Genomic DNA, 23,905 nt, shown 5'->3' on the forward strand with positions numbered 1-23,905 from the left:
TGGGACTGTTGGATGACCATGGAATAAAGGGAGCGCTAAAGGAGGACAATACAATCGCCAACAAACTGAACACATTTTTTTCGTCTTTATTTACCGAAGAGGATAACACAGCATACCGGAACCCATCAGGCTATATGCTGGAAGTGAAAACGGTCAGTCTAGAAGAGGTATGCAGGCAGATTGATAGGCTCAAGAGCGATAGATCCAGGGACTGGATGGCATCCATCCAAGGGTCATCAAGGAACTGAAAGGGACCATAGCTGAACTGCTTCAACTAATAGCCAATCTGTCAATCAAAACGGGAAAGACTCCGGAAGACTGGAAGGTGGCGAATGCTACGCCGATCTTCAAAAAAGGTTCGAGGGGAGACCCGGGAAACTACAGGCCGGTGAGTCTGACCTCAGTACTGGGAAAGATGGTAGAGGCGCTGATAAAGGACCGCATCATTGATCACAGGCTGATGAGGAACAGCCAGCACAGTTTCAGCAAAGGCAGATCTTGTTTGACAAACTTGCTGCACTTCTTCGAGGGAGTAAACAGGCAGATAGACAAGGGCGAACCAGTCGACATTGTATATCTGGATTTTCAGAAGGCGTTTGACAAGGTTCCACATGAACGATTACTTCGGAAAATTGCGAGCAATGGAATTGAGGGTGAAATACTCACGTGGATTAAAAACTGGCTGGAGCATAGGAAACAGAGAGTGGGGGTAAATGGACAATATTCGGACTGGAAGAACGTCACCAGTGGAGTGCCGCAGAGCTCGGTGCATGGACCCGGGCTCTTCAACATCTTCATAAACGATCTGGACATAGGTATGACGAGTGAGGTGATAAAATTTGTGGATGATACAAAGTTATTCAGAGTAGTGAAGACACAGGGGAATTGCGAAGATCTACAACGTGACATAATCAGGCTCGAGGAATGGGCTGTGACATGGCAGATGAGGTTCAATGTGGACAAGTGTAAAGTGATGCATGTTGGTAACAAAAATCTCAGGCACAAATACAGGATGTCCGGGGCGGTACTTGGAGAGACCTCCCAGTAAAAGGGCTTGGGAGTTCTGATCGACAAGTCAATAAAGCTATCTGTGCAATGTGCGGTGGCGGCAAAAAGGGCGAACAGAATGCTAGGAATAATAAAGAAGGGGATCACAAATAGATCAGAGAAGATTATCATGCCGCTGTACCGTGCGCCCTCACCTTGAGAACTGCATCCAGCACTGGTTGCCGTACATGAAGAAGGACACGATACTACTCAAAGAGTCCAGAGAAGAGTGACTAAGATGGTTAAGGGGTTGGAGGAGCTGCCGTTCAGCAAAAGATTAGAGAAACTGGGCCTCTTCTCTCTCGAAAAGAGGAGATTGAGAGGGGACATGATCGAAACATTCAAGGTACTGAAGGGTTTAGACTTAGTAGATAAGGATAGGTTATTCACCCTCTCCAAGGTAGGGAGAACGAGAGGGCACTCTCAAATTGAAAGGGGATAGATTTCGTACAAACATAAGGAAGTTCTTCTTCACCCAGAGAGTGGTAGAAAACTGGAACGCTCTTCCGGAGTCTGTCATAAGGGAACACACCCTCCAAGGATTCAGTACAAAGTTAGACAAGTTCCTGCTGAACAAGGACGTACGCTGGTAGGGCTAGTGTCTTTTAGGGTGCTGGTCTTTGACCAGAGGGCTGCCGCGTGAGCGGACTGCTGGGCATGATGGACCACTAGTCTGACCCAGCAGCGGCAATTCTTATGTTCTTAACATTCTAAAATTCTAAGAAACAGGATGTCAGAAGAGTCCTTTTGCGAATCAAGTATGAAACTGCTAGTTTTGGAGCATCGTTTAGTGATAAAATTTCTCACAAAAGAAGGGAAAAAGTGAAAGAGATCTCATAAATACATGACTGCAGTTTATGGTGAGTCTACCTCATCATCCTACAAGCAAGTAGTTGGAGCACATTGGACAGCCTGTGAAAGCAACTTCAGAAAAAATGTGCAAGAAAGTGGAGGATTTAATTTTGGCAGACAGACGAATTAAGATTTCCCGAATAGCTAAAGAAATGGATATCTCGACAAGTACAATTTGGAAAATAATTAATGGGAAGTTGGGCATGTGCAATGTTAGTACAAGATATATTCCAAGAATGCTGAGGTCATGTCAGAAGGCCACGAGGCTCCAGTGCTGTCAGGAGAACTTGGAGATGCTCTGTGAACACCAAGTGAAGTTTTTTTTTCATCGTTTGGTGACTGGAGACGAAACTTGGGTCTATTACGAAGATCCTGAGTCCAAAATGGAGTTCAAGACAGATAAATCTGCAGGCAAAGTCATGGCAACTGTCTTCTAGGATGATGAAGGGCTTTTGCTTCTGGAGTTTATGCCACACAAGACAACCATAACCGCGGAGAGTTATGCCAACACAATGATTGCTTTGCGGGAGTCAAGGAGAAAAGAAGAGGAAAAATCACAGCAGGCATGCTGCTTCTTTATGACAATGTGTCAGTACACCTGTCTTGTCAATCACAGGCTGCCATCCGAAAATGTGAGTTTCAGCAGCTGAGCCATCCACCCTACAGTCCTGACCTAGCTCCCTTGGATTGTTTCCTGTTCCGAATTTTGAAGAAATCTCTCTGTGGACAGTGGTTTTTCAAGTGATGAAGACGTTAAGGAAGCTGTGATGTCTTAGTTTGAAGGTCAAATAAAATAATTCTTTTCCAGAGAGGTTAAAGTCATTGCAGGAAGAGTGGATGAAGTGTATGAAGCTATCATGGGGACTATATTGAAAAATAAAACAAAAATTTTTTCAAAACTCTTTTCTTTCCTACTGAGGTAGATAAATTATTGAATGCCCCTCATTGCAATTTCAACAACATTAGTCTTTATTTCTGGGACACTGGAATCTTTGGCTAGGAGGTGCAGCAAATGAATACTGCAGCCATATGTTATTAGCTTGGTATTCTCATCAAGCTCTTCTAAATTTCTTTTCTTCTCGGATACATTTGCAGCATTGTCTGTGACTAAACTGTGCACTATATATTTTAATTTTTGTTCACATTTATTATAGCTTTTTGCTGTTACTTCCGATAAGTATTCTGCTGTATGTGCATTTGCTGAGGTATCAATTGTTTGTGCAAGAAAGACATTCCCTTCTGTTATACAAGCACATACAACAGGATCTTTGTGGACATTACTCCACCCATCAAGACTTAACCAAGAAATTTAAACATTTCATGAATATACTGCCTCTTGCTACATAATTACAAAATAATCCTTATTTCATGAGGAATAATTTTTGGACTATAATTCATGTTTTTATTATTATTATTTTGCAAATTTCCAAAAGAAAATACATAGGTATACACCTGAATTAAGACAATACATCAATGAAACCTTTAAAGGAAAACAATCATATCAGCAATTAAATACCAATGCTTGTCTGAGTCCACAATAGAGAAGCAAAATGTTGAAAATGAAAAGAACAAAGGAGATAATCTTTTCAAAAAGGAATAAATATAAAAAGTAAAAGAGAGGACTAGCTGATAATTCACATATAGTGAGTGCTTATCAATCCAATATGAACTAACCTAAAGGAGAGGAAATGGCAATTGAAATTGGAGCAATTTTAGCTTCCAGAAAATGTTTCAATTGTGTTGGTTCTAAAAAGACAAAAGTATGACTTTGATACTTCACAATACACTTACAAGGAAGTTGAAGGAAATAAGTAGCCCCCAAAGATACAACTTGTTGACATAGACCCAAAAAGGCCTTACGTCTGCCTGCTGGACAGCTGCTGGCTGCCTCCTAGATCAGGAAAAACCAATACATTTAAACCACAGAATTTAACATCCTTATGTCGAAAATACATTCTCAAAATCCAATATCGGGTTCTAGAGCATAAGTCACTATCAATGTTAGCCTAGCAGTTATAATCAAAGACTGAGAGTTTTCAAGAAAACCCCTCAAGTCTAAATTAGACGTCCCATTCTTCATTTCATTCTTTTCCTTCTCCATCAAACCAGAGGTTAGATAAAAAGCCCTGGTTACAGGTGGTACAGAATCCTTAGGAATCTGCAAAATTTCTTCAAAGTAATTTTTAACCACATTTATCAGTGATAAGAGAGGAGTTTTGAGAAAATTCACCAGTCTGAAATTCTTCTATTAAAGTTCTCAGTTGTCTCCAATTGTCTCCATACTTTATGTTTAACTAGTTCTTGCTGATAATCTAAAAATTTCTCTTGATCTTTTTCCAATTTTTGTAGACTCCCAGAATGTTTATCTAGTTGCTCTTGATGTTTCCCAACCTGGTTTTGAACGAGAAGTAACCCTTCACCAATTTTATCTAATTGTTAATTCACTGAACGTTCCATTCTTTTAATGGCTTTACAAAACTCTCCTAGGGAGACAATGTCTTGATCATACCTCTTTAATGTGCTTGATATTCCATCCGACCTCATATCTTCGGCTGTTAGGGTGCCTGGACAAGCCCCAGAAACTGTCTGATTCTCTTCAAGAGACTACAGGGGGGAACTCTGTGAGGTCGACGCACCTGGCGGCGATTGGATCCCGCCACAACCAAGAAGCCCCTTCATGCACTTTTGCATCAGAACTCCGTGGTGCTCCCTTCAACACATCCGCAAAACCTGGTCTCAGAGGGGTCTCGCATTGTTCGGGACTCAGTGTAGTTTCCAACATTGTTAGAGCGGTCTCTCCAACCACCACTGTAGAGTCTCCCGAACTCTCAACTCCAGCCATAGATGCCAAAATGTTTCTAATGGAAGTTTGGGCTAAGGCTGAGCCAACGCTATTCCCGGGTGGGTGGGTGAGGTGCTTTGACCTGATCCTTTCTTTTCTTGCCCATCTTCCCGAGAGCTCAGATAGCATCTGACCTTCCCGTCGCTATCTTACTACTCCAACTATAATTCATCTTAAATAGAGAACTATCTTTAGATAGATAAAAGCATTTTATTAAAAAGAAATCCAAATTAATTTTTTTTTTAAACTGATTTTTTAAAATTTAAATTGATTTTTATCCACCCTAGTTTCTGGTTACCCTGAGCAAGTCACTTAACCCTCCATTGCTCCAAGTATTGATACTTAGATTGTGAGCCCACTAGGGACAGAAAAAGTACCTGCATATGATGTGTACAGTACAGATGTGTATGTCTGGTAGCACTATAGAAATGATTAGTAGTCGTAGTAGCAGTAATATCATTAAGAGAAATAATAGAGGCTCATCAATTCAACTAATATGCTGTGACATCCAACTGAAAGGAAAAAAGCTACAGTATAGTCAGCAGACATCATATTCTTACATGTGGTGATGTCATTCATGGAACTCAGTACGGACATATACAAGTGTACTGTCATTTTAAATTTAAGGCAGCGCCCATATTATGCGCGTGCCTTCCTATCTGATGTCTGCTTGCAGGATGTGCAGTTCTTCATTTTCTACAGAGTTGAAAAGCTGCGTCTTCAGTGTTCTCTTCAGCACACCAAACCTTTACATTTTCTTAGTTTTAGTCATAATTATTTTTTTATTATGATTCTTTATTGGTTTATTTTGTCAACTTTTTATGGCCACTCTGAGCATTTTTTCATCCAACGAACATCAATTATTTTTAGGCTTTGTTCCACTCAAGCTTCCTGGGCCATTGAGCTCTTAGACTTTATATTGGCCATCATGTCAAAATCGGTACCAAAACGGCTTTAAAAATGCTCTTGATGTAATAGGACCATTTCAGGCTCTGAGTCATCAACATTAGTGCAGAACTGACGGCAGCCATTCAGCAAGCGGTGCAGGGCCAGGCTGGATGACGAAAAGATCGCAACTGCCCTGCACCGCTGGAGATTCAAGGAGGCAGCTGGCAGCTGTCCAGCAGGTAAATTACCGATAAGATAAGCCGCGGCTAATACCATGGGGCAGCTTATCTACCGGTTTTAAAACACAGGTCGCCCTTTTCTGCGGCCTATACATGGGGGTGGCCTATATATGGGGAAATATGGTAGTCTTTATTGGGAGGATGTAAGGCAGTTACCTAGGTGAAAAATGGTGTTTAAAGGTGACTATTCAGAGTAACTGAAAAAAAACTTGGTAAATCTGGATGATGTAATAGGCAAAACTCAACAAGCTAAAGAGCAGCAAATCACCTGAACCAGAAGGTATACTATCTACTATTAGTAACCTTTAACTTACTGTTGAATTGTCTGTGGTACCTAAAGATTGGAAAATAGCCAACATAACAATTTTTAAAGAGTTCTGCAGTTGCCAAATTTCTAACATTATATGGGATGTTTAAACTAAGAAATAGAAACTCAGACCACTTCCTTTTTCTGATACTATTGCTCTAGTGGCTTTGGGATGCTAATACATGACTCCTAGTTCTTTCAGCAATTAACGGCACACACAATTGTTTTAAATTAGCACTTTGCTTTCTTTTTAGGTTGGCAATCCACGTGTTGAACTTACGCTATCAGAGCTCCAGGACATGGCTACAAGACAACAGCAGCAGATAGAAAATCAGCAACAAATGTTGGTTGCCAAGGTAAAATGGTTTATAACAGAAAGACAGTATACTGCTCAGTTTGGGCTATTTGATATTGTTTTGGAGCCCTTGTTATTAGCTATTCAACAAAGTTTCAAGTTTAATAATTAAGTTTCAAGTTTAATAATTGTTTTGATTAATCGCTTAATCGTATTTCAAAGCGATGAACAAATTAAAATTACAATCTCTGGGAAGCAATACAAAACAAAACAATACATATTAACTTACAATATTAAAAAAAAATTACGATTACAAACTTAAAAACACAAGGAAAGGGGGGAGATGAAATACAAATCATTATAGGAAAGTAGAACAAAAAAGGAAAAATACAAAATGAATAACAAAAAACAGTGTAATATAGTACAATAAAATATTCTGAGCTGCAGTAAGTTTCGTTAATTATCAAAAGCGTCTTTAAAGAGAAATGTTTTTAAGTTACTTTTGAATTTCTCAAGATTCTGCTCTTCCCTTAAATAAATTGGAAGGGCGTTCCATAACTGAGGTGCCGTAACAGAAAAAATAAATTGTCGTCTTGTATTGATGACCTTAAGGGATGGAATAGTTAGTAAATTCTGTTCATTAGATCTCAGGGTTCTGATTGGAGAATATGGTATCAATAATTTGTAAATAAACGCTGGGGTTTTATTAAGAAGGGTTTTGAAGGTGAGTATGCATAGCTTATATGTTATCTGGTGGGAGAATGGGAGCCAGTGCGCGTCTTTTAAAAGGGGTGTTACGTGATCAGGGTATTCCTTATGCAGGTTGGGAATACAAAGTCTCTGCTTATGCAGATGATATTTTGCTTCATTTGAGGAATCCGGAAATAACCATTCCACATTTATTTGAGCTGATTGAGAGATTTGGGAAATTTTTAGGATATAAAATAAATTGGAGTAAATCAGAGGTCCTTCCTTTAAATGTTCACTGTTCCAAGGGATTATTTGAAAAGTTTTCTTTCCTGTGGAAGGAAGGAGGTATAAAATATTTAGGTATTTGGATTCAGAGAACATTGGAAGAAACGATGCAAGTAAATGAGAAAGCCATACTGCTAAAGGTCTCAGAAATGTGTGAGCATTGGAACACACTACATTTATCTTGATGGGGGAGAGTTCAGACAGTAAAAATGATGATTATGCCTGTAATTTGTTACCAAATGGGTATGTTACCAGTTTACTTTCAGAGGTCTTTTTATAAAAAATTAAATAGTATTCTTACTAAATTTATTTGGCTGGATAAAAAATGCTAGAATTGCTATGGTATCATTACAAACGCCGATTACGGAGGGTGGGGTAAATTTTCCCAATTTTTTTTAGGTATCTTCAGGCCTACATTATGTGTCAGGGAATGTATTGGATCTTGCCTGAGCTCATGGAGCATCTCCCAGACTGGCTATATTTGGAATGGAAAATTATGTCCCCTATGTGATTATCCCATGTATTAAGTATCAGATTACCCAGATATGCTAAGGACAATGTAATTCTATTGGATACATGGAAAACAATTAAATTTCTTGACAAATTTACAGATGTTCCTATAATTAAATCTACTTTACAGTCTTTATGGTTAAACTCCCAGATTCAAGTAGGCGGTGCTGGGATCGCCTGGAAGAATTGGATGCAGGCAGGAATTTGGACATTAGATGGTGCTATGTCTAATGGGAAATTGCTTGATTTTTCACGGCTGCAGCAATTATTTGGCATTCTACAATCTCAACAATATTGGGGGTTGCAGCTGAAGCAGGCCATCCAGAGTGGGTTCATTGAATGGAAAAACTTAAAAAATTATTATAGCTTGCAGATCCTTTGCTACCAAACAGATCTAGTAGGACATCAGGCTGTCCAGTGGTACAAATTAATTTCTCAATTCTTGAATAAAAAACCGCAAAATAGTCTTAGACATTTGGAGCATCGAGATAAAACAGTACATTTCTGTATCTCAATGGCCACAAATTTGGACTTGGAGGTTGAAATGTACAGCGTCGGCATCTATGAGACAAACATGGTTATTTTTATTACATAGGATTTTTTGGACCCTAGTTAGATTACAAAAAAATAGATAATTCTAAGTCTAATAGATGCTAACATTGTCATATTAATATTGGGACCCTTGATCATATGTTATATATTTGTCCACTGATACTTAATTTCTGGAGGTCAGTTTGGGGACAGATAAATATTATTCTTGAATCATCTATTCCTTTATCTTATGAAACCATAATTTGTGGTACGTTGTTACAGGTAAAGCCTGTTATCCCAGGACAAGCAGGCAGGTATTCTCACTAGTGGGTGATGTCATCCGACAGAGCCCCGATACGGACATCTTGCAAGCATGTCTTGCTTGAAGAAACTCAGAAGTTTCGAGATGCCCGCACCGCGCATGCACCAGTGCCTTCCCGCCCGATGCTCCGGGCGTGTCTCCTCAGTTCTTTTTCTTCCGCGGAGCTGAGAAGTCTATCTTCAATTTGCGCCCATTGAATCTCTTTTTTTGCCTTCTTTTTTGCCGCGGGTTGAGTTCTTTTGGCTCTCCTGTGCATTTATTTCTTTCTTTGATTTCTTTTTCAAAAAAAAAAAATAAATTTTTCCTTCCGATCCCGGGTCGGCCGCGTGGCTGGGGCCCCGCGCCTTCGACCTTGCGGCGGAGCTTTTCCGGCCTTTGTCCCGGCCGATCAACGGTTTTAAAAAGTGTAGCAAGTGCCAGCGCGCGATTTCGCTCACGGACCCTCATCGACGCTGCTTACAGTGTCTGGGACCGGATCACTTCCCGAAATCGTGCCGGCCTTGCTCCACTCTGACAGCGAGAGCGTTTAAGCGTCGCTGTCTGCTGTGGGAGTCCATGTTCAAGATGGAAGCTTCATCGGATCCTGCAGCTTCGACATCGACATCGACAGGTGCTTCGACTCCTTCTGCGAAGCCCTCTGCCTCCCCGGCTGCTTAGGGCCTCCTGAAACCGGCGTCGTTCACACCGGTTTCGGCCCCGGCCTCGGCGCCGGTGCCTTCATCCGTCTCCTCGGAGCAGGTATCGACCACGACAGTTCCTCCGGTGGTGCTCAAGGTGCCGAAGACTGGCAAGCAGAAGCACGTAGCACCCAAGGAGCGCGGAGACCATGCGGAAGGGCCCCCTTTTGGTGCGGATCCCTCCATATCGGCTTCGTTGCGGTCCATCCTGGAGGCTCAGTTGGTGGAGCTCATGCAGACCATGGGGCCTCGGCTGATTGCCATCATCCAGGGTGACCTTCCAGCTTCGGCTTCGAGGGGCGGACCGCCCCCTCCTCCTCCTCCTCGCCGCACTACCTCGTTACTCGGCGAGGAGGAGCGGCGAGCGGTGTCCGGGTCCTCGAGGAGGATCTCCGTTAGCGCTGTACCTCCTTTGGAACCGATTCCCTCGAGGAGGGCCTCCCTTAGTGATATGCCTCCCTTGGAGCCCATCCCCTCGAGGAAAGCCTCGTTTAGTGACCTGCCTCCCTTGGAACCGATTACTCCGCCCCATGACTCAGTGTGGCGTCCACCTTCGGGGCCACCCAGTCCTAGGCATAGCAGGAAGCAGGACGAGTTCTTCCGAACCCCCTATCAAACCTGGGCGTCGTCGGGGGAGCCTCCGACTCTGCCGCCTCTGCGATCGACGGCCTTGAGTCCAATCTGCTCCTTGGAGGCGTCTGAGCCAGTTTCTCACAGACGGGCTCGATCCCCTTCCAGGCATCGGGAGGGGCATCGATCCAGATATTCTTCGAAGCATTCCTCTCGACACTCGACCGTCTTGCCTCAGAAGAAATTGCCTCGGTTGGGGTATGCTGCTTCGACTGGGTCTCCTCCTCCGGGCCCGGAGTTCGAGGACCCCGAGGTTTTCTACTCGTCCTGTTGCTCGCAGGCTTCTCTGGAGCCTGAAGCCTCTTCTTCTTCTAGTCCGTCTCGCAGACCGGCGACGGCAGACCAACTGACCTTTTCATCGTTCCTCAGGCAGATGGCGGATGACATGGACATTACTCTCGATGCTGGGTCTCGATATTCCAAGGAGTATCTCGATACCATGCACTTGCCTCGTCCTCCGGCAGAGTCCTTGCGGCTTCCCCTGCACAAGCTCCTCGACCAGACCTTCATGCGATGCTTTGAGTCTCCTTACTCTATCCCTGCGGTCCCTGGCAAATTGGATGCGCGGTACCGCACGGTGCATCATAAAGGCTTCGAGGGTCCTCAGCTTTCTCACCAGTCCCTCCTGGTCGAATCCTCGCTCAAGCGGTCTCATCCTGGCCAGGTCTATGCTTCAGTGCCTCCGGGCCGCGAGGGCAGAACCATGGATAAGTTTGGTCAACGCATCTATCAGAATTCGATGATGGCGTCTCGAGTCCTGAATTACAATTTCCACTTTGCAGCCTACTTGGAATTTTTTCTACCTGTGCTTCGGAAGTTCACACCATACATCGAATCCCAGGCTAGGTTTGAGTTTGAGGAAGTGGTTGCTTCGCTGTCCCAACTTCGGCTTCAGTTAATGCAATCTGCCTATGATGCGTTCGAGCTCTCCGCCCGAGCGGCGGCCTGCTCAGTGGCGATGCGCCGGTTGGCCTGGTTGCGGACCATTGATATGGACCCGAATCTTCAGGACCGCCTGGCGAACGTCCCGTGTGCTGGGGCGGATCTTTTTGACGAATCCATCGAGACTGTCACGAAGAAGTTGTCTGACCACGAAAAGTCCTTCCAATCTATCCTTCGGCCGAAGCCTAAGCCTCAGCAGTCTCGACCTTCTCGTCCGCCGTTGATTTATCAGAGGCGTTATCAGCCGAGGCAAACTCCTCCTGCGAGGCAACCGGCGAAGCGTCAGCCTCCCCAAAAGGGTCAGCCTAAGTCTCAATTGCCTGCTGTCCCTAAGACCACTCAGCCTTTTTGACTGTCTCGTCGAGGGCATAACCAACCTCGTTCTGCCTCCCCCTGTTTTTCCCATCGGAGGGCACCACCATCATTTTTATCATCGCTGGGAGGCCATAACAACCGACCTCTGGGTCCTTACTATCATCAGGGAAGGATACTCTCTTCATTTCCATCGGGTCCCTCCGGACCACCCTCCAAGAGAGTATCCTTCCAACTTGACTCAGACCGCCCTTCTTCTCCAGGAAGCTCAGGCTTTGCTCCGGCTTCCTGCCGTGGAGCCGGTCCCGACGGACCAACTGAACCAGGGGTTTTACTCCCGGTACTTCCTTGTTCCGAAGAAGATGGGCGACCTGCGACCCATTTTGGACCTCAAGGCCCTCAACAAATTCCTAGTCAAGGAGAGGTTTCGCATGCTGACACTTGCTTCTCTCTACCCTCTCCTCGAGCAGAACGACTGGTTATGCTCTCTGGATCTCAAGGAGGCCTACACTCACATTCCCATTCATCCGGCCTCCCGCAAGTTCCTCAGATTTCGTGTGGGACATCTACATCTGCAGTATCGAGTGCTTCCATTCGGCCTGTCCTCGTCTCCCAGAGTCTTCACGAAGTGTCTGGTGGTGGTGGCCGCTGCACTCCGGAACAGGGGTCTTCAGGTATTTCCATACCTCGACGACTGGCTCATCAAGGCCCCGTCAGCTCCAAAGGTCATTTCGGCGACCTTGACCACGATCTGCTTCCTACAGAGCCTAGGCTTCGAGATCAATTTTACCAAATCTCATCTGCAGCCTACCCAGTCCCTTCCCTTCATCGGGGCGGTACTGGACACCATCCAGCTTCGAGCATTCCTTCCTCCTCAGCGCATGGATGCTCTTCTTCGTCTCTGCCAGTCTGTATCTTCTCGCCAGTCCATCTCAGCGAGACACATGATGGTCCTCCTGGGCCACATGGCCTCTACAGATCATGTGTCGCCCTTTGCCAGGCTCCATCTCAGAATTCCTCAGTGGACCCTAGCTTCTCAATGGACTAAAGTGTCAGACCCGTTGACTCGACACATCATAGTCATTCCTGCTCTTCGTCAGTCTCTACTTTGGTGGATGACCTCTTCGAATCTATCCAGAGGTTTGCTGTTTCACACTCCTCCTCATCAGAAGGTTCTCACTACCGATTCCTCGACCTATGCCTGGGGGGCTCATCTGGATGGGCTTCGCACTCAGGGATTCTGGACCTGTGCGGACCGACTCCATCAAATCAATCTTCTGGAGCTCAGAGCCATCTTCAATGCTCTTCAAGCTTTTCAACATCTGCTTCACGACATGGTGGTCCTCATTCGCACCGACAATCAGGTAGCCATGTATTATGTCAACAAGCAAGGGGGCACGGGCTCGGCCTCTCTCTGCCAGGAAGCTCTCAGAGTCTGGGATTGGGCGGTTCGCCACAACACCTTCCTCAAAGCTGTCTACATTCAGGGGAAGGACAATGTCTTGGCGGACAAACTGAGTCGTCTTCTCCAGCCTCACGAATGGACACTCCACTCCAAGCCCCTTCATCAGATCTTTGCTCAGTGGGGAACGCCTCAGATAGACCTCTTTGCGGCTCCCCACAATTTCAAGCTGCCTCAGTTTTGCTCCAGGATCTACGCTCCTCATCGCCTCGAGGCAGATGCTTTTCTGCTGGATTGGGGGAATCGCTTTCTGTATGCGTTTCCGCCATTCCCTCTCATTCAAAAGACTCTGGTCAAGCTGAAGTCCGACCATGCCACCATGATTTTGATAGCTCCTCGGTGGCCCAGGCAACCTTGGTTCTCTCTTCTACTTCAACTCAGCAGCAGGGAACCGTACCTACTTCCAGTGTTTCCTTCACTGCTTACTCAGCATCAGGGGTCTCTGTTTCATCCCAACCTGCAGTCTCTCCACCTGACAGCTTGGTTCCTCTCAACGTAACTCCGCACCAGTTTTCCCAGGCGGTGAGGGATGTCTTGGAGGCTTCCAGGAAGCCTGCTACTCGTCAATGCTACTCCCAAAAATGGACTAGATTTTCTTCATGGTGTATTTCCATTTCTAAGGAGCCTCAGCGAGCCTCCCTATCCTCTGTTTTGGACTATCTTTTACATCTGTCTCAGTCTGGTCTCAAGTCGACATCTATACGAGTCCACCTGAGTGCTATTGCGGCTTTCCATCAGCCTCTACAAGGGAAACCTCTCTCTTCTCATCCTGTGGTTTCCAGATTTATGAAAGGACTTTTTCATGTCAATCCTCCTCTCAAACCGCCTCCAGTGGTTTGGGATCTAAATGTTGTCCTTTCTCAGCTTATGAAACCTCCTTTTGAGCCTCTGAGCAAGGCTCCACTAAAGTTTCTCACTTGGAAAGTGGTTTTTCTGGTGGCCCTCACATCTGCTCGCAGGGTCAGTGAGCTTCAGGCCTTGGTGGCGGACCCACCTTTCACAGTATTCCATCATGACAAGGTGGTCCTCCGCACTCACCCGAAATTCCTGCCTAAAGTGGTCTCTGAATTTCACCTCAACCAATCCATTGTGCTTCCAGTGTTTTTTCCAAAGCCTCATTCTCATCCTGGAGAATCAGCTTTTCACACTCTGGACTGTAAACGTGCTTTAGCTTTCTACTTGGATCGCACCAAATCACACAGAACTGCTCCTCAACTTTTCGTCTCCTTTGATCCAAACAAGTTGGGACGACCTGTATCGAAGCGCACCATCTCCAACTGGATGGCGGCTTGTATCTCTTTCTGCTATGCCCAGGCTGGATTACCCCTTCCCTGTAAGGTCACAGCCCATAAGGTCAGAGCAATGGCAGCCTCTGTAGCCTTCCTCAGATCGACACCGATTGGGGAGATTTGTAGGGCTGCCACTTGGTCCTCGGTTCATACGTTCACCTCTCATTATTGTCTGGATACTTTCTCCAGACGGGATGGGCAGTTTGGCCAAACTGTGTTACAAAATTTGTTCTCCTAAGTTGCCAACTCTCCCTCCATCCCATTGAGGTTAGCTTGGGGGTCACCCACTAGTGAGAATACCTGCCTGCTTGTCCTGGGATAAAGCAATGTTACTTACCGTAACAGTTGTTATCCAGGGACAGCAGGCAGCTATTCTCACGTCCCACCCACCTCCCCTGGGTTGGCTTCTCTGCTAGCTACCTGAACTGAGGAGACACGCCCGGAGCATCGGGCGGGAAGGCACTGGCGCATGCGCGGTGCGGGCATCTCGAAACTTCTGAGTTTCTTCAAGCAAAACATGCTTGCAAGATGTCCGTATCGGGGCTCTGTCGGATGACATCACCCACTAGTGAGAATAGCTGCCTGCTGTCCCTGGATAACAACTGTTACGGTAAGTAACATTGCTTTTTGGATAAATACAAGAGCCGTCTTTTATTGATCATGACAGGAATAGCCATTCAAATGATCACAAGGAACTGGAAATGTTATGACAGACTTAACTACACATTCTGGTGGGCAAGTGTGTATAAATATACATATAAATATGAAAGAATGAATGCGGAATGCTTGGGTCTTAGCAATACGTTTAATAAAGTATGGAGCCTATTGACTGCATTTGTTAACATACAATAATAGAGATATATCTTTTATTTCTTATATTTTCTTACATATCCAGGGTGGGGGGGGAGGGGAGGGGAAAGTATTTGGAAGAGTTTAAAAATATTTAAATATAATATTGTAATAAATAATATGATTTAATATATTAATAATTGGGAGGAGGGGGAAGTGGATGTTTTCTTTAATAATGTGTGTAATATGGTGTATTTTATGCAATCTGTTAAAGTTATATTAATTGTAATCAGTGTTCCCGCTAAGCTGCGCTGGCGTGCGCTGGCGCACAAAATATTACATCGCAGCGCACAAGTTTCTCGTCACAGCGCACACACGTGCTTGCAGGCAGGCTCAGCTGGCCCCAGCGAGCTGGCAGTCCATGTAACGCGTCGCAAAGGTAAGGGGAGGCTGGGGGAGGAATCGGACATCGGGGTGGGGGTGCGAGCAGGGAGGGGGGTGATCGGAAGAGGCGTACGGCAGATGGCAGGGCGGCGAGAGGAGAGTCGGGTGGGGGGGGGGGGGAGTAACACCGGAAGAGAGCGGCAAAGCCGGGCAAGGCAAGACTTGCAGAGGCGTACCTAGGGGGTGCGGGGGGTCGATCCCGACGGTCCACTCAGCTCGCCAACAAGGAGAGGCAGCCGGACTCGCGTACGCTCCGACCGCCTCTTCTTGCAAGAAGCCGGGTCTTATTCAATCAGGAGCTGCTTTGACATGCAGCTCCTGATTGGATAAGGCCCGACTTCGTGCAAGAAGAGGCGGTCAGAGCAGACGCGAGTGATTTCCTGCACTAGGCACCACATGAAGTCACCCACCGTACCACTCGATTCGGGTAAGCGCAGGTATCGGTGGGTGGCTTATTTGCGGGGGTGCCTTATTTTATATTTTTGTCTAAAAAGGGGGGGCTGTCTTATTTGATGGCCCTGCCTTATCATCGGGGGAAACACGGTACTACTACTAGTAAATTAGTAATGCGCTACAAAACTGAGGCCGCACGAGCGCCATTGTTTATCTATACATGCATGAAGCAAGTTCTTTTCAAGTTTCGATCGTTTGAAGCGTGTGCATAAACTTTCTTTTGCGATCTTCCATAGATTCAGTCAAATAATTTTTAAATCCATTCGAAAATGTCGAAGCGTAAAGAGAATGAAGAGTTTGGTAGCAGCACAAAGAAAAAGCGCAGCCAATTTAAGAAGGAATGGCTGACCGAGTTTTTGGTTGACACCACGTTGCCGCACGCGAGTGGACGGAAAACAGTGGCGATGAAAGAAATATTCGAATATAGCGACACGGACAACGCATTAATTTGCTCCCTATGCCGAAAAGCAGGTGTTAACGGAGAATGGAGCACAGGGAAGACTTGGTCTGAGTGGAAAATTGATTATTTAAAGCGTCATCTGAATCATAATTCTCATTTAGAAGCAGTTCAAAAGCTTCACAATCAAAGCCGAGGTTTTCTAATGAATTTCTTGAAAGAAACTCCCGATAGTCGGAACAACAGAATCGAATACGCACAGAGATATAAATCAAGTCCAGAGGGAGTTAACATTTTAATTGATAATATATTGCTAGCGGTAAAGTTGAATTCGTCCATGCTATCCGTCCAGGAAATTCACAATCACATGGCTAAATACGTAAAAATACCTGATAGCTGGAGAAGCAAAAACTATGCTTTCGAGTTCCTTGACTGCATAAATGCCATTGTTAAACGGGAAACATTTACAGAAATCCGGAGGTCTCCTTTTCATACCCTAATAATTGATGAAAGTACTGATATTTCTGTTTCGAAAATGCTCATAATATACATTAAATTTAGAAGAAGTGGCAGCAACATTCATGAGACAGTTTTTGCTGGCATCAAACATCTAACTGCTTGTGACAGCACAGCTATAGTTGATGCTATAAAGCAGTTTTATAGTGAGAACGATTTAGATTTCAGTCGTATGGTCATGTTCACGTCCGATGGAGCATCAGTCATGCTTGGGAAGCATAATGGTGTAGCTGCAAAGTTACGTCAATCAGTTCCTCATCTTCTAGAGCAACACTGTGTAGCTCACCGCGAAGATCTAGGCATAGACGATGCATGGAAAACGATCCCATTCATGAAAGAGATCGAAACTCTAATACGCACCGTGTATACGATTTTCAGTAGATCGAGCGTACGAAAAGCCAAACTGGAGGATATTGCTAATGCTGCAGACTCAGATGTCATTTCATTTAAAGCTATACATGATGTTAGGTGGCTGTCTCGGCACTTTGCTGTAAGTGCAGTGGTTAGAAATTATGACATCCTGTTAGAATATTGTCAAGAACAGGTGGAAGAAGACAATGATCCCGTGCACAAATACTGCCTTACTAAATTGAGTAATCTGGAATTTAAAGTTGCGCTATTTATTCTCTGCGATGTTCTTGAGGAGCTTGGATCACTGTGTAAGCTTCTTCAGAAGAGTTGTTTGGCACCTTTGGATGCATTCCAGTTCACTAAAGCCAAATTAAGGAAACTCAGATCTCAATATCTGGGAGAAAAACCACATTTCAATGAAAATGTTGAAACTCTCATTTCATCTTGTAATTCTGTAATTAAAACAGATCATATTCTTACATTTATTACACAAACTTGTGATCATATGGACAAAAGATTTCCTGACAATGAATTAGAGGACTGGCGTGTTTTCGACAAAGACTGTATCTCAAATCCGTCCAACTTAGAGAAATTTACATTTGGAAACGAACAATTTTCACGATTATCTAACCGTTATTTTCTGTTAATGAACAAAGATGATGAACATTGTTTCAAAAGGCAGCTTATTTCAGAATATTCGGAGTTCAAATATATTATTGCTGAAAAAGTAAAAGCAGGAGCTATACAAACGCTTCAGGAAATGTACAATTTTGCTCAGCAGCATAAACAGTTCAGTGGACTAAATGCTCTATTAGACGTGTGTGGCACCTTTCAGGCTTCAAGTGCCGATTATGAGAGAGGATTTAGCTTGATGAATGCTATAAAGACAAAGACTCGTAATAAGTTAAGAGTAGAACATTTGGAATGCCTAATTAGAATCAAACTTTATTTAGCCACAGGAAATAATGTAAACATAGACAGTGTTTACAATTTTTGGAAATCAGAAAAAGGCAGAAGAGAACAATCTTAATAAAGAATTTTGTACTTTCAAGAATTAATGCGTTGTTTTGTGTTCTTAAAAATATTATTTAACGTTATTTAATTTAGCGTGTAGGCCTAAAATTCCTTTGAATACCTCGTCCTCATGTATCAGCAACTTTGACAACATATTTATTTGGCTCATAACTTGCTGGCGCCCGATATTTTTAGCTCAAAGTGAAAAAAGTTTGCTCACAACACCTGCCCGCTTAGAGGGAACACTGATTGTAATACACTGTCAAAGCTTGAAAATTAATAAAGAATTTTAAAAAAGAGCTCCGACTACCCCATTTTACTAAAATAGTATAGCTAGAGCATAGTGAATGTGAATAGTATTAAACACGCAGAGGTTAATATTCAACTGTGTAATCAAAGTATAATTTCCAGTGCGATAGGTGAGACATTCTAGACAATAGGGTTATTTCCCCATACTCATATGCTCTGCAGAAGAAATCCATTCTGGATTTTTCACTCTGCCTCTGTAGTACTCCACTGATCGCTTTAGCGCTCTCTACAGTCTTTCCTTCTGCAAGCATGTCTACAGCTGTGTGTGTTCTGCTCTCCCCATTTTATTGTTTTGAATTCGATGTAATGTCCGTCCCCTTTTCAGGTTATTTCGTGTTTGAAGCAATTTTGGAGCTTTGTCTTCTTGAGAATTCACAGACCGGTCTGTAGCTAACAGGCTGATCTCTTATGAGGTACTTGTTAGCCAGTATGCATAGTTTTCCTTGGAGCTCAGGATCGTCCCTAAACTAGTCTCACCTTCTGTTAAGCAGGGATTGAGCGGACTGTTAGGCACGCTTAGGTGGCTCGCGGTGTTCTGCCAGGGTGCTCTAGCTGCGTTTTTGGGCCTCCGCTTGTCCTGGTGCCTATCTGGTGGTCCGCTGGGGTGGAGGCATAGACAGTGGAGGTTTGACGGGCAGCCCGAAAATCAACTTTGTGAGAGCATTCCCAGCATTTGTGACAGTGAATTCTTCTACAGCTACTGAGAAAGAGCTGTGAGCAGGTGGAGTCCAGTGTATCAGGTCACAGTGAGTACAAGGATCCTGCAGCTTGTGAGAGATGGCGGGGAAAGATTACAATCTGAGTTTCTGCATGTTCCCTTGTGTTCCCCCTCCATGAAAAATACTAAAATCACCGTTTTTTGGATTTTGGAAAGTGTGAAAAATGTTGCATTTTTTGGCATGAATTTGGTGCTGGTGGCCATCTTGGATGTTTAGCGATCTTTTTTCTTCTTCTTCCTGCTTCTTCAAACTTTGATTTTTTTTGCCTGGAAAACTGCTGGGAAGGAGTTACTTGGGGTCTCCTCTTGTGAATTCCATGCCAGGATTGCACAAATTTTAGCGCTTTTAGAGTGTTCTTACGCCATGTGCTTTGTGATGCATCTGGTGGGGGAGCTGTAGTGACTGGGTTAAGCTTTCCCCCCACAGAAGCTAGTGATCAGATGCTCAGCCAGTCCGGCGGGGCAGCTTTCCATTGCTTTTGGGGCTCAGTACGGCTAGTTCTTTGGGCAGCCTGGCTGTGGACCCTCCACTGCCTAAGACATGCAGATTTTTAGTCATCTAAGGGTGACTCTAAGCCCTAGGAGCCGGATACCTTCTCTAAAATCGTAATGTTTTGTAGTCTGAGTTAAAAAAAAAAAAAAAGAGAAAGCATATTCTTCTGAGCAGCCTCCTGTCCCCCTAGGATGTGATGCCTTCGGGCAAGTCCTCGCCTCCGCCTGAATCTGGCTAATCTGCCTGCTCATGATTTGGGGGATCCGGATTCTGATCCTGACCTCTCTGATCCATTGTTTGACAGTACAGCTCTTGTGTGGGGATCTGGTCTTGTGTGCTGGATGCGCGGATCCTTTGGGGATCTGGATCCTGGTAATGATCCTACTGGCCTGCCCTTAATTAAGTTTATGGCTCTGCCTTATCTTCCTGCTGAATCATCGCAGGAATTGAAGTTACTGACTCAGCTGGTTCCGTCTACTTCTTCCTGGCTTTTTAGTGGGTGTTCACCACTCACCGACCTTTCCCTGGCATCTGGATGTGAGTTTTATGGCCTCTGAGCAGTTTGACCTCTCCGGAAGGTACTTTGAAGAGTGCTAGAGCTATTTCCCACTTGTATTCACTGGCGCAGTAGTGTCAGCAGCTTTTGAGGGCAGCCCAAGGTGGATCTTTTTAGAAAACTAGTAAAAACAAACTTGTTCAACCGATTTGTATCCTAATTGCTCACCTTTGTCCTATCGCTTTACTCCATCTGATTTTTACCACGATCTCTCATTCCCGCTCTACTCTCGGCCTTCTTGTATTGATGTCTGTCCTAGTGCCTCACTCTCGCTGATTGTTGCAGCAGGTTCCTGCTCTTTATTCCTGTATCTGCTTCATGTACTTTAAAACCTTCTTTGTACCTATCTTCGCTGATTGTCCAGCTCCTCTTATTGTAAACCGCCTCGAACTACTATGGCTTTGGCAGTTTATAAGAATAAAATTATTATTATTATTAATGATTAAGTGCACTTCTCTTCTCAGTGACGGGGGAGTTGTGTTGATATGGAGGACTGCCATATGGATGTGGTCTTCAGGAAACTTTTGAAACAGCCAATTTGAGGAAAGCTGCTGTGGCGACGTCTTTTGTCGCACACACCTGTCTCTGCTGCGCATGCTAGAGACTGATGTGGTGGAGCTTCCTCCTCAGCTGCTGATGGCTGGGACAGATTATATAGTGGATGCCTTTATGGCCTTTTGAAAGTGCTGGCAAAAGTGTCAGCATACTCCATTTCAACCTGCCGAATTCTCTAGGTCAGACAGTGGACTGGTGATTCCACTCTCCAAGGCGACTTTAGCGAGGCTGCTTTTTAAGGGGCAGTTAATGTTTGGCAAAGGCCTGGATGTCCTCATGGATTCGGTATTGGACTGTCGCCCAAAGACCCTGCCTGATAGTAGACTCAGACCAGGGGTTTTGGTTGTTCTAATTTTCGGGGCTCCAGATGCTCCAGTCAGTATGCACATTCTATGTTGCAGAGATTTTCCCAGAGCTTCTGAGGTTGGTATGTGGGCTACAGGTGTTACCAACCTTCCGCAGCCCATCCTGCACACCCTGCCAGAAAGACACAATGACGCCAGGACACTGAATGCCCCTCTGTGGATAGGGGGCCGGCTCTCAAGTTTCTGCCTGCATGGATGTGCATTACAGCAGTGGATCTTGGACATTATTCGATCAGGATACAAAGTGGAATTTGCTCAGCCTCTGTCAGATTGGTTTGTGGATTTTCCATCTAGATGACTGGACAAGTTGCTCAGAGTCCAAGCTACTGTTCAGCGCTTTCTGAATATTCAAGCTAGAGAGCCAGTGTCGTGCGACCTCTCAGACTCGTGGCAGATTACTTTGTATACTTTCTCATGTCAAAGAAAGGCTAGAAGATTGGAGGCCTATTCTAGATCTTCATCATGTGAATGCAGCTCTCGGGATTCCCCACTTCTGAATGGAGACTGTGCGGTTGGTCATTGCAGCAGTAGCTCTGGTGGAATTTAAGGCCTCCCTGGATCTTATGGAGGTGTACTTATACATGCCCATATTTCTGGTCCACCACAACTTTCTGTCATTTCATGTTCTGGAGCAGCATTACCAGTTTTTGGCCCTGCCCTATGGGCTGACGACAGCACCTCGGACCTTCACCAAGGTGATGGTGGTGGTGGTGGCAGCTTACCTGAGGAAGATGGGTCTGTAAGTTTATCCTTATCTAGACGACTGGTTGATCAGAGCTTCCTCATTGGCCGAGGGACATCGCATAGTGGAGCAAGTGTTTCAGATGCTGGAGTACTTGGGCTGGATTGTCATTCTCAAAAAGAGTTGTCTGCAGCCCACGCAGTCATTGGCATACTTGGGAGTCCTCTTCGATACAGTTCCGGGTTGTGTCTAACTGTCCGAGACTCGCAGACAGAAACTGTTTGCCCAGATTTCTGCACTTTTTGGAGTGAACCGGCTCCTTTGGCGTGGGATTATCTTCAAGTTCTAGGCTTCATGGTTGCTACAGTGGATGTGGCTTCTTGGGCGAGGGCGCACATGTGTCCTCTTCAATATGCATTGTGCTCTCGCTGGGTGCCACACTGAGATGCCTTGAAGATTTGTCTGCCATGGCCTCTAGAGGATCTGGCAAGCATGAACTGGTGGATTCGCCCACAATCCCTTTGCAGGGCATACCGCTCCTCATTGTCTCCTGGATCATGGTGATGGCAGTTGCCAGCCTTTGAGGCTGGAGTACTCATTGCAGTCGTTGTTTATGGGTTGGACACCCTCACAGAGAAAGTGGTCCATCTTGCCCGGTGGAGCTCAGGGCCATTTGTTTGGCTCAGATGAGGTTGCAGAAGACTCCATGAGGACTGAGCTGTCAAGGTCTTCTCCAACTATGTGGGGGCAGGTAGCCTATGTCAGTTGCCAGGGAGGGACCAAGAGCGCTCCTCTGACTCAGGAAGCCCACCTTCTTTTCTTGAGTGGAACATCTCCTGGACGCTGAAAGCAGTGTATGTGGTGAGAGTGGACAATGTGCAAGCAGACGTCCTCAGCAGATGGTCTCTGGATCAGGTGAGTGGCATTTCAGATGATTGTGGAGTGCTGGGGGAGTTCCCATGTCATCTCATGGTCACATCATGATACAGGAAGACGCTTTACTTCTTCTGTCAAAGTTCCGTGTCCGGAAGTGGATGGCTCAACGTGCTGGTACAGTTCTGGCAGCAGGAGTTTTCTCCTGTATATTTTTACTCCTGGGCCGTTGGTTGACCGTGTCCTTCAGAGGATTTTGGTTCTTCTTGGCCCGCGTTTTGCTGGTGGCTTCAGCTAGTTCGCCCAGGCGTGTGGTACACAGCCTTAGGGCTGAGCGCTTCTTCAGTCCCTTTCATGTAGGGTCCAGTTACCATGCTAGTTCCAGGGCTTTTGCTCTTCCGGCATGGCTCTTGAGCACATGACTTTTGGGCATATGAGATGTTCTGCCCTTGTTGTTGAGGCTCTTCTAAAGTCTAAGAAGTCATCCAGGGGGTCAGCTTACGCTAAGGTGTGGAAGGCCTTCCAATATTGGTGCGTCTAAGACCAGGGGATCCGTATTCAGCTCTGATCTCGCTGATACTTGCCTTTCTTCCCAAGGGAAAGATATTGGCCATATGGTGGCTTCTCTGCGGATCCCAGTAGCCAGACTCTCTTACTCAGATCCCAGGACAGTTGGTCCTCTTTGGCAGCTCATCCAAATATCGCTCAATTCTTGCAGTGGTTTGTCATGTCAGATGGCCAGTTGTCCATCCTTTATCCAGGACAAGCAGGCAGGTATTCTCACTAGTGGGTGCATGTCATCAGACAGAGCCCCGGTACGGACGTCTCACAAGCACGTGTTGCTTGTAGAAACTTAAAGTTTCTAGATGCCCGCACCGCGCATGCGCCGGTGCCTTCCTACCCGGAGATCCGGGCGTGTCTCCTCAGTTCTTTCTTTTCCGCGGAGCTGAGAAGTTCAACTTCTTCATGCGCTAGCTGAATTCAGTTAAATTTGCCTTCCTTGTCCGCGTTTTCGCTTTCTTTTAATTACAGTTAACAGTTCTTTTCTTTTTCAGTAAAAAAAAAAAAAAAAAAGAAAGATTTATTTCCTCCGGCGGGTCGAACGGGCCCGCGCCACGTGGCTCAGGCCCACTGGCTTCGAACTCGCGGCGGAGATTTTCCGGCCTATGTCCCGGCAATCACGGGTTTAAAAGTGCAGCAAGTGCCAACGCGCGATTTCACTCACGGACCCTCACTGGCGCTGTTTGCAGTGTTTGGGCCCTGACCACAT

General features: G+C 45.3%; 1 protein-coding gene across 5 annotated transcripts in view; it reads left to right on the forward strand.

Annotated features, from left to right (window-relative positions):
* The window catches only part of PPP1R13B (protein phosphatase 1 regulatory subunit 13B), a 199,805-nt gene that overhangs the window by 75,013 nt on the left and 100,887 nt on the right, over positions 1 to 23,905 (forward strand). For all 5 annotated transcript variants that reach the window (XM_033952239.1, XM_033952240.1, XM_033952236.1 and 2 more), the window contains one exon: positions 6,430 to 6,531. In XM_033952239.1, coding sequence (XP_033808130.1) covers positions 6,430 to 6,531 — 102 coding nt within the window. The remainder of the gene's footprint in view (positions 1 to 6,429; positions 6,532 to 23,905) is intronic.

The sequence above is a fragment of the Geotrypetes seraphini genome, chromosome 7 (genome assembly GCF_902459505.1).
Source record: "Geotrypetes seraphini chromosome 7, aGeoSer1.1, whole genome shotgun sequence".
NCBI classification, from domain to species: Eukaryota; Metazoa; Chordata; class Amphibia; order Gymnophiona; family Dermophiidae; genus Geotrypetes; species Geotrypetes seraphini.